General features: G+C 47.0%; 1 protein-coding gene and 1 long non-coding RNA gene across 2 annotated transcripts; one reads left to right on the forward strand and one right to left on the reverse strand.

The window, feature by feature from the left end:
* Positions 1 to 1,233: 1,233 nt before the first annotated feature.
* On the forward strand, positions 1,234 to 9,215 carry LOC311323203 (uncharacterized protein). The gene is made up of 6 exons (XM_084455387.1): positions 1,234 to 1,512; positions 4,084 to 4,209; positions 4,328 to 4,519; positions 4,725 to 4,921; positions 6,650 to 6,765; positions 7,581 to 9,215. Exons 1-6 carry the CDS (start codon positions 1,395 to 1,397, stop codon positions 7,738 to 7,740), a joined length of 909 nt encoding a protein of 302 aa, XP_084311513.1. The 5' UTR covers positions 1,234 to 1,394; the 3' UTR covers positions 7,741 to 9,215.
* Positions 8,269 to 10,245, reverse strand: LOC311323206. Its single transcript, XR_014630948.1, has 2 exons — positions 9,214 to 10,245; positions 8,269 to 9,180 (listed from the first exon to the last, which is right to left on the reverse strand). It is a non-coding gene; the product is annotated as an uncharacterized lncRNA (long non-coding RNA).
* Positions 10,246 to 10,949: the final 704 nt, after the last annotated feature.

Consider the following 10,949-nt stretch of genomic DNA (forward strand, 5'->3'; position numbering starts at 1 on the left):
AGAGACATTAAAGTGCATAGAGCAAAAGTAGGAGCATCAGTGATTCATCAGCCTAACTGCCTGTGGAAAAAAACTGTTAGTGAGACGGGTGGAACGTGACTTGATGCTCCGGTAACGTTTTTTGGATGGAAGGATTGGGCAATAGGCATCGTTGTGTAAAACTGTATGAATTGCGGTCACAGAATCTCAGACTGATTGCCCAGCCAAAAACACAATCCCAGCTGGACCCGGTCTCCCACCGGTAAAAAAGACAGGAACGCGGCGTCCAGAGCCTAAGGCAGCTAGACAGTCATGTGGTGAGGTCATGTTTACGGACAAGGGTGAAGCCACAGTGTCTGAGGAGTGTCTCCTGGTAACTTTCTCCCCATAAAGGTGAGAAACTGGGAGTACAGTTGTAATCGTCACCATTCAACAGCTCAGCACTTTCACACTGGAACTGTTTGTGAATGTGACAGTAGTACTCTGGTCTGCGTTGTTCGACCCATGTTAAGGGTTTGCCCATGGCGGGATTTGAACCCAGCTCTTACTAGCTCTTCCATTGGCAAGGCGGGCGAGCTGACAGTTGTTACAACGTCCCCCTCGAGAGGGACTGTGGCTCCTTGGAGGAGTGAGTTTTTACCAGCTACTCACTATCACTACCTCGGACTCACTCCATGGGGGTTATGAGGACTCACTCGGTTACACCTAAACTCACTCCATACTACTGGGCATCCGGGTCACGGCACCACTGTAACAGTAGACCCAGTTTAAGGGCTTTTCAAGGACAGGATTCGAACCCACACTCTTACGAGCTCTTCCGCTTGCGAGGAGGACGCGCTGAGAGTTGCCCTAATAGAGACGTTTTTACCAGCTAATCAGTAGGAACCTCGGACTCCACAAGGGTTGAGGACACATTCACTCAGTTAGCCTACATGAACACAGGACAGACCTAGCATTAAAACAGCTGACGAACACTGGAAAAAACACACATCTGAAACCACTTTGTGTTGTCACTAGATTTGGCAAGTATAGACCCACCAGGAAAACAATCGTGCTTATATTAACGGAACTGAGAGTTCAATATTAGGACAGCTGACAGACAGCAGCTTACAGGCCAACTCTTCCTTCCGCTCTGGCTCCAGAGGGTCTAACTTGCGTAACAGTTACCGTAAAGGCGTAAACATTCACGTTTAGGAAAATCGAGATTTGAAACGTCAGAGGGGACCCAAGGCGTCACTGTTTGGAAATAAAAAAGCCAAATCCCTTCCAAAATGTGCAGTCCTTCTCTTGCTGTCGGTCGTGCTCGATATCTGGTCTGGAAAAGTGCGGAGGATAGTCAACACCATAGAAAGGCCTGTAATTAGATTTAGTAAGTGAAAATACAAAATAGTAGCCTAATTTTGCATTGCACCGCCATGTCGACCAACACTGAATCAACGCTGTGCGACGGCATGTATTCCAAACTTATTGACAACGAAAGTTGCTACTTTGACGAGGCAGGCGTGCGCGGTCCAGATGTTCAACATCATTCAGGTAAGAACCGAGTCGTTTACTGATCAAAAAGCTGTGTGAATTCTATGTTATGTTCGTTGACTGATTTAAACGTCGAGGAGACCACTGACAGGAGATGTTTGCAGGCAAATAGAAAACATCTGTCACAGCTGCTTATGGTTGCTCAACGTTATAGCCTAGGCTACGAGGATTGTGAAATACACATTGCTTGAAGGGGATTAATCCGTAATAGGCCTACATATAATATCTTATAGGCTATATAGATATAGCCTACATCAGCTGATATGTTACTGACAGACATAGGCATATCTTATTTAGATAATATCTGATCTTTTTGAAATAGCCTACCACGATCAGGCTTTCAGATTTGTTTTAATTAAAGATGTTGTGAACCATGAATTAATAATTCGTGTCATGTTTATACAAGACAGATGTTCAGAAATAATACAACAGTTTGATAGCCTACATGACTCCACACTCAGTGGCAATGACCCAACATTTGCTTACAGTAAATGATTTGTGAAACTAAAAGTTGAGCCCACGTTTCTTTTTGGTACACTCTTTTATACACTCAAACTGACAACATGATCCCAGATTTGGGACCGTAGCCCAGATCATGCAGACTAGATGCGCACCAGGTCTATTCAACCCACGCGTGTTACTGGAATGCTACAACTCCCGCGGTCCTGTCAGGACAAGAGCTCCAGAACCTTGACTTGCAGGTGACATTTAACACCTTTTCAACACCTTTTATGTGATTAGTAGGCTATTACTCCCTTATTTTAAACAGGGGAGTGCCATTGATACAGGCTTCTTTTACAAGTGAGCCCTGTGTAGCTATTAAATTCAAAACATACAACAATAGATCCCAAACCAACTTCAGTATACAAATACGTGCACTCGCATATGCAGTAGGCTACACAACGAGAACAGTAGATCCACAGAAAAATATTAATCAGCAATACATTCAATCAACACAACCCGAGTTAATGGCAGGTACCGGCTTGCAGACCTTAATCACGTGTGGGGGCACGTTGAGTTCCCTCCCTCTACAATGCTGTATCAGCACATTTAATTTCTATATTCTGATATGATTCAGCCCAGCTGGTAGAGAGTGACTCACCAGCACTCAGGAGAGAGAGAGAGAGAGAGAGAGAGAGAGATACTGCTTTAGTACACCTTGAAAGGTAAAACACATACAGTATGTCATAGTGGTGTCTACTAATACAGTATAGCTCTGCTTTTAATACAGTTTACCGTCTGAATTGGTGTTGAAACTCTTGGTCTCCGTCTGGGCAACTCCATCTGTAATTGTTGTTTTGATTTCCTGACAGGCTGAGAATAAAAACACATTCATTTAGGACTGGCGCGCCTCAGGGCTGCTGTCTCAGTCCCCTATTGTACAGTCTGTTTACACACGACTGTGTTGCCAAATATGACAACAACAGCGTCATAAAATTCACAGATGACAGCACAGTGATTGGACTAATTAGCGACAATGACGAGAGGGCCTATAGGAGGGCAGAGGAGGATCTAACCATACTGTACCTCTCTCTAAATATCAATAAGACAAAATAAATAATTGTCGACCTCAGAAAGATCAGAGGAAATCACATTCCTATTTCCGTCGATAGGATTTCGACAATCTGCTGAAATTGTTGATAGTTTTAGATTTCTTCAGACACCCTCACATGGTCTCTCAACATCAATTCAATTGCATCCTCAAGAAAGCACAGCAGAGATTGTACTTTCTGAGGCGTCTCCAGAGTTTTAGTACCAAATCTCTAGTGAACTTTTATCGATGTACCATTGAGAGTGTTCTGACAGGCTGTGGTTTGGTAACCTGACCGCTCAGGACTGCAGACTACTGCAATGCACTGTAAGGACATCAGCGAAAATCGTTGCCACAGAACCACCACGACTTCATAACATTTATACAGTACCACTCGCTGCAAAGGGAAAGCTAAAAACATCACAGGGCACAGCCACCCTGCTCGTGTTCTGTTCTCTCTCCATCCCTCTGAAAAAACATTACCGGAGCATCAAATCACACCGGTGACTGCCGTGCGGCCGGCATTAGAAATCACGGCAAGGTCACCATGAGTACATTTCACTTTCACACAAAAGAGCGTACGCTCACTGTGGTGTAGGGCAAAGTTAAAAAAAAATAAAATAAATCTTTATCTTTAATAATATCTTCAAACCTAAATTTGAGAGTTTGAATATTGTAATATTAATAAATAATATTATTTATCAAAAATTATGCAGAAATGTACATTAATAACAGAACATTTATAGGCTACAATTTACGGGCAATAATCCAATAATCCAGACCCAGCACCTTATCAAAAGATGAAAGTTAACCCCTCAGCGAGGGGTAACAGTGTTCACAGTACAATATTATAGTCAAGGGTTATTTTATTAGGCTATTATATTCATGAAAAATCTTTAAAAAGAAATATGTCTAAATTCGAATATCGTTCAAACTCAATTTCATGGCACTTTTGACAACCCTACTGTGGTGTGCCGCCATAGTATGTTATCGTTGTATAATATTTCGTATTGTCTTCTTGTGTCCCCTTCCTGGAGCAGTGTTGGTTCCCGCTACAAGAGGGGCCCCCAGACAGAGTGGCCCCGGGGCCTACAGGCTGGCCACCATCTGCCTGGCCACACTGTGTGTTGTGCTGCTGTTCTCCATCATCGCTGTCAGCGCACACTGTGAGTAGAGTCTGGGGGGTTAGGGTGTGTGTGTGTGTGTGTGTGTGTGTGTGTGTGTGCCAGTCTGAGGAACTGCGTTGTGCCAACCTGATGCTACTCCTGCCCCCCTCACCCCTAGATAAGAACCTGTACCGGGCCCCAGGTGACCCGGCTCCCCAGAACCAGACGGAGGGCCGGGTGCAGATGCAGAGACAGTCAGCTGATGACTCGGCGCTCACAGAAGCCTTGATCGGACTGCAGAAGGAGAGAGACGACCTCCTGAAGGAAAGAGATGAACTGCTGGCCAGGGCTGCCCAGGCAGTGACCCCCGGTATGTGTGTGTGTGTGCGTGTGTGTGTGTGTGTGTGTGCGTGCGCACATTTGTGAGTTTAAGTGCATGCATGTGTGCGTACAGTATAGTAGTGTGTGTGTGTGTGTGTGTGTGTACACGTGCATGTTATATCGGTGCCGACCCCCCCCCCGCCCCCACCCCCACCCCCCCAAAAAAGTGACATGTCGCCCCATGCGTCACGCAGGTCGAGTACCTCAGACGCCTGTTCCGACAAGGACTGCTGCCACGGTCGCGCCCAACATCACATGTCCTCCTCACTGGCTCCTCTTCAACACCAGCTGCTACTTCATCTCCTCCTACTCCTTGGACTGGTCACAGAGTCAGGACTACTGCCAGCAAACGGGGGCACACCTGGCCATCATACACACCGCAGAAGAACAGGTAGGAGAGAGGGATGGAGGGGGAGGGAGGGAGGGAGGAGGAGAGGAGGAGCACACCTGGCCATCATACACACCGCAGAAGAACAGGTAGGAGAGAGGGATGGAGGGGGAGGGAGGAGGAGAGGAGGAGGACACCTGGCCATCATACACACCGCAGAAGAACAGGTAGGAGAGAGGGATGGAGGGGGAGGGAGGGAGGGAGGAGGGAGGGAGGAGGAGAGGAGGAGGACACCTGGCCATCATACACACCGCAGAAGAACAGGTAGGAGGGATGGAGGGGGAGGGAGGGAGGAGGGAGGGAGGAGGAGAGGGAGGGAGGAGGGAGGGAGGAGGAGAGGAGGAGCACACCTGGCCATCATACACACCGCAGAAGAACAGGTAGGAGAGAGGGATGGAGGGGGAGGGAGGAGGAGAGGAGGAGGACACCTGGCCATCATACACACCGCAGAAGAACAGGTAGGAGGGATGGAGGGAGAGGGAGGGAGGAGGGAGGGAGGGAGGAGGAGAGGAGGAGGACACCTGGCCATCATACACACCGCAGAAGAACAGGTAGGAGAGAGGGATGGAGGGGGAGGGAGGGAGGAGGGAGGGAGGAGGAGAGGAGGAGAGTAGGAGCACACCTGGCCATCATACACACCGCAGAAGAACAGGTAGGAGAGAGGGATGGATGGAGAGGGAGGGAGGAGGGAGGGAGGGAGGAGGAGAGGAGGAGGACACCTGGCCATCATACACACCGCAGAAGAACAGGTAGGAGAGAGGGATGGAGGGGGAGGGAGGAGGAGAGAAGGAGAGGAGGAGGACACCTGGCCATCATACACACTGCAGAAGAACAGGTAGGAGAGAGGGATGGAGGGGGAGGGAGGGAGGAGGGAGGGAGGAGGAGAGAAGGAGAGGAGGAGGACACCTGGCCATCATACACACCTCAGAAGAACAGGTAGGAGAGAGGGAGGGATGGAGGGATGGAGGGGGAGGGAGGGAGGAGGAGAGGAGGTGGACACCTGGCCATCATACACACCTCAGAAGAACAGGGAGGAGAGAGGGATGGATGGAGAGGGACGGGGAGGGAGGGAGGAGGAGAGGAGGATCACACCTGGCCATCATACACACCGCAGAAGAACAGGTAGGAGAGAGGGATGGATGGAGAGGGAGGGGGGGGGAGGAGAGGAGGAGGACACCCGGCCATCGGCGAACAGGAGGAGCTCTGAGGAGCAAGGAGGAGTGGTAGAACCATGGATGTATTAATAGAACTGGATGCGGTGACTACGTTGACGCCTCGTTCTTGAGAGCGAAGATTTTTGAACAGGGCCACCGACCCCTTTTCACACGCGCAGTTGTGTTTTCTCTCGTCACAGGCATGCGCAGTTGTGCTTTTCTCATGTTTTAACCACCTGATTTGTTGACCCGGCCGCGTCCACCAAGTTCACACGTTCATGTGGATGTTTAATGTGCGTTCACCGCTCTCCCCGCTGTATTGCATGTCCCTGCATTAGCATTGTTAAGTAATAAACAAATGATGCAAATAATAATTGCATGGTTCAAACTGTTCGTGAACACGGCGGGGTCTGAGAAAAGCACAACTGCGCATGTCAGAAGGGGTCGATTCGGCAAGATGGCGCTGATCAAAATGTTTCAGGAAGTAAATTGCAGCCTGGCCCCTTGGGTAGAACGGACGGACGGACCGTCGGAGAGCGGTGTGTCTGATGCCGTCTTGTCGTTCCCTTCTCTCCAGAGCTTCCTGTGGGAGCTGCTGCCGCGGGGTCACTGGAACGCCTACTGGTTCGGCATCAGCGACGAGACCGCTGAGGCGGACTGGCTCTGGGTGGACGGGACCAAGCTAGTCGGAGGGTACGGTACAAGTCCCGGTTCTTACGGTTCTCGGTCTCTGGGAACCTTCTCCAGAGGGTCTATTAGAATTCTATAAGGGTTCCGTCCCTCTTTGAAGCTTTGGACGTCTGATTCTTCCTGAGAGGCGTGAGCAGGGTGGGGTTTAAAGGGTGGCCACACCCCTTTCTTCTCTCACTCATTCCGCCGGTCTCTCTCTACCCCCCCCCCTCCTCCTCTCCCTGATGTTTGGGACTGAGGTCTCTCTCCCGACGCCCCCCCCCCCCGACGCCCGAGGCCTGTTTATGTCCACACAGCGTCGACGGAACCTCTCTCCCCTTTGCTCCAGTTTGAGAGCACGGCCGAGCCAAGCCCCTCCCACTCTGCTGTGTCATCATATTCTGAGCCAAGCCCCTCCCACTCTGCTGTGTCATCATATTCCTGCTCACCCTCAGCTGATTGGTCTTCCTCTTTTTCGGGGTGTTTTTTTCCATGTGATCGAATAGGTTGTTTTTCTTCACATCCTAATTTAGGTTTTAACTCCTTCTCTTCCTCCTTCTCTTCCTCCCTTCTTCTCTTCCTCTCTTCTCTTCCTCTTTTCCTCTCTTCTCTTCCTCTTTTCCTCCCTACTCTCCTCCTAGTACCCATCTTCCTGTTTTCCATCTGCTTGTCCCTTCTTCACCTATGGGTTTATTTAACATTTTCCTATCCCAGAATGTGTGTGTAGTGTGTGTGTGTGTGTGTGTGTGTGTGTGTATAGTGTAGCGTGTGCGCTTGTGCTTGCGACAACATCAACAAACGACACTCGTTCTGAGGGAACTATTTTCTCCCCCGTTTAGTTTCTGGGAGGAGGGCGAGCCTAACAACCACATCGACGAGGACTGCGGCTACATGGTGAAGACGCGCAAGCGCGAGCGCGTGGCGGTCCGGAGCTGGTACGACGCGCCCTGCAGCATGCACTGGCCCTTCATCTGTGAGAAGGAGATGAGACCCCAGTAGAGAGCACAGGAGCTGCGCCACAACCAATCCCAGATAGCAAGCGGATGTGTAATGATTCTGGGCCATATATGGGCCGGAACTAAGCCACAAGGGCCAGATCTGGCCTGTATATGGCCCAGATCCGCTTGCTATCTGGGATGAGTGTGCGCACCGCCCCAAACATTTGACCAGGTGCAGGGTATCGTAAGAGTGGCCGAAAAATGGTAATTAAAAAAGAGAATACCCACACGCTGGAATAATGACCCCATCTAGACCCATCCTCTTTGTGTTTATGAAGCAGAACCAGTTCAAAAATGTGAAACTAATACTGCCAATTGAACAGAAATTACAACATATTATTGTAAATGGCGTCGGTGGACCCATCTGGAACCACTTATATGCAGATGGATCATAATACATCCTATAACAGATCTTTTATCCAGACTTGAGTCCAAATACTATTTGAAATCCTTTCAATTACTTAATAGCGTTTTGTCTTGGGTCTGTCTGGATAGTGTGGAGAGTGGGGTTCGAATTTTTCAGAAACAGACCGTTGATTCCATTATGCCAGACAAGAGCAGCCGAGCACATATAGGTGAACATTGGTTTGGATCCAGGTCTGGGTGTATGTCCGTTCGTCCTGTAGAGAGTTGGTGAGAGGAGGGAGGTGACATAGGTGCTTTTTAGGTGCTAAGCTTGCTTAAATAACCCACCTGGATAGTTAGATGTTCAACTAACTTTCTACTCAACCTAGCCTGTAAATGTACAGTACATGTAGCTGCATATCAACAGTTGCTGTTGTATTTTGTCGGTAGGTTTGATTCAGTGTGAACACTTGTTTGATTCAGTTGGTTGATCTGCGCTTAAGGACTGTCCCTTACATTACATTTACATTACATTACAGTCATTTAGCAGACGCTTTTATCCAAAGCGACTAACAATAATTACATTTAACGTAGCAAAAGCCTAATGTACTACTACTTGCCAGAACTCACAAGTGCATCTTCTTTCTAAAACAAGTGACTAAGAGCATTATGTAGCGCTGAAGGCAAAGTGCAAGAATAGCAATCTAAAATACAGTACACTACAATACAATACAATAAAATAAAATACAATAAGTGCTTAGGAGGGAGCACTTCATGGGTTCTGTACTTGCAACCCTGCGAGCTCGATCAAACACAAAGAATGTAACATGATTTTATATCAGACTTCCTATTCCAGTTCTTATTTCATATTACAGACTGGGGAGAGCTGTCTGCTTTTGCGCTGAGACTACATGCCCAGTATTAGGTCCTTCAGTGTCCTGTCCAGGTACTGACCTCTCAACACGTCAAATCATGGTTACCTGTAGCTACTGGTTATAGTTACATGATGGTTACCTGTAGCTACTGGTTATATGTACATGTAGTTAAATGATTGTTACCTGTAGGTACTGGTTATATCTAGTTACATGATGGTTACCTGACTGGTTATATCTAGTTACATGATGGTTACCTGTACTGGTTATATCTAAATGGTAAATGGACTGCACTTATATAGCGCTTTTCCACCTTAGCGGCACTCAGAGCGCTTTACAATGGCCTCTCATTCACCCATGCACACACCAATGGCGGTAGCTGCCATGCAAGGTGCTAACCTGCTCATTGGGAGCAATTTGGGGTTAGGTGTCTTGCTCAAGGACACTTCAACATGTCTAGTTACATGATGGTTACTTGTACTGGTTATATCTAGTTACATGATGGTTACCTACTGGTTATATCTAGTTACATGATGGGTTACCTACTGGTTATATCTAGTTACATGATGGTTAATTGTACTGGTTATATCTAGTTACATGATGGTTAATTGTACTGGTTATATCTAGTTACATGATGGTTAATTGTACTGATTATATCTAGTTACATGATGGTTACCTACTGGTTATATCTAGTTACATGATGGTTACCTACTGGTTATATCTAGTTACATGATGGTTAATTGTACTGGTTATATCTAGTTACATGATGGTTAATTGTACTGGTTATATCTAGTTACATGATGGTTACTTGCAGTTTGTAATTTCTGACTATTTCTACTGTATTTGACTGATTTGTTTTTTGTTGTTTTGTGCAGTTAATATTTCACTAACCTTGTATACAGTACACATGAAGATTATATCTCTTGTAAATAGCACCATCTAATCCTCAAGATTTTATTTTTCATAAATCAATGTTAATCATTACATTTGTAAAGTGGATTTTTAAACATTTTAAAGGACATTGAATCATGGTGTATATCATTCACATAAGCTGTTATGAGATAAAGTGATGATGATATGTGAATAATCATCAGAGGTCAGTGGGTCTGCTCAATGCAACAACTCTTATACCAAACGTCATTCTGGGCCAGTTGGGGACAGACTTAGGGATTTGGTGGCCTGTTTCAAATTGCCAATGTGGGGCCCCCCATTCCCATATTTGTCACATTTGAGACTTACCGTGGGGAAAATTGTCATGATGATGCAATAAAATGTGACAACGTTTGTCATTATCAAATAATCTCATTTGTTTTTGTTTTTTTCTTGGTGGGGGGGGGGGGGGGGATATGGCTCTCATACTGGTATTCATGATCCAGGGCATGTTTTATTTGGAACACCTGGAGTATAACTAGATCTGCCCCCGGGGCCAGTATAATGGAACAGTCTGAGTCTGATCTTATCTTGCACAGACAGGTAAACGTTTCCCCTGTCAGCCTCTAGGGGGCAGTAGTGATTCAGGTTGTCTTATTAGGACTCTCAGCCACGCTCTGAGACCTGTAGTTAGTACAAGAATCCATTTGTTTAATGTAACAACGGAGTATATCCATCCATTAACTTAAAGCCCTGTTCTGGTACTGGCCTGTGCTGGTCCTCATAGTGCATCTTCAATAGTCACTTCATGTGAGGCCGACACTGGTTATTACAGTGTAGGCTAATGGATAATCCCGTCATGTGCATCACTGGTGATCCACTCATTACAGTGTGCCTGTTACATGGTCACTGCTGCACATACAGGCCTAACAGTAGCTCCACATGGAGGTTATGACTGAGCACTCAACTCTCTCCACCTCTCTCTCTCTCTTTACCTCTCTCTCTATCTCTCTCTCTACCTCTACCTCTCTCTCTACCTCTATCTCTCTCTCTCTACCTCTATCTCTCTCTACCTCTCTGCCTCTCTCCACCTCTCTCTCTCTACCTCTCTCTCTCTACCTCT

This window comes from Borostomias antarcticus (assembly GCF_949987555.1).
Source record: "Borostomias antarcticus genome assembly, chromosome: 21".
Taxonomy (NCBI): domain Eukaryota; kingdom Metazoa; phylum Chordata; class Actinopteri; order Stomiiformes; family Stomiidae; genus Borostomias; species Borostomias antarcticus.

Bases quoted from the DNA above. Each gene is read 5' to 3' on its own strand.
- LOC311323203 (XM_084455387.1), top strand. From the start codon at position 1,395: ATGTCGACCAACACTGAATCAACGCTGTGCGACGGCATGTATTCCAAA. The intron at 4,210-4,327 runs GTGAGTAGAGTC...CCTCACCCCTAG, and splicing joins CATCGCTGTCAGCGCACACT to ATAAGAACCTGTACCGGGCC. The intron at 6,766-7,580 runs GTACGGTACAAG...TCCCCCGTTTAG, and splicing joins GGGACCAAGCTAGTCGGAGG to TTTCTGGGAGGAGGGCGAGC.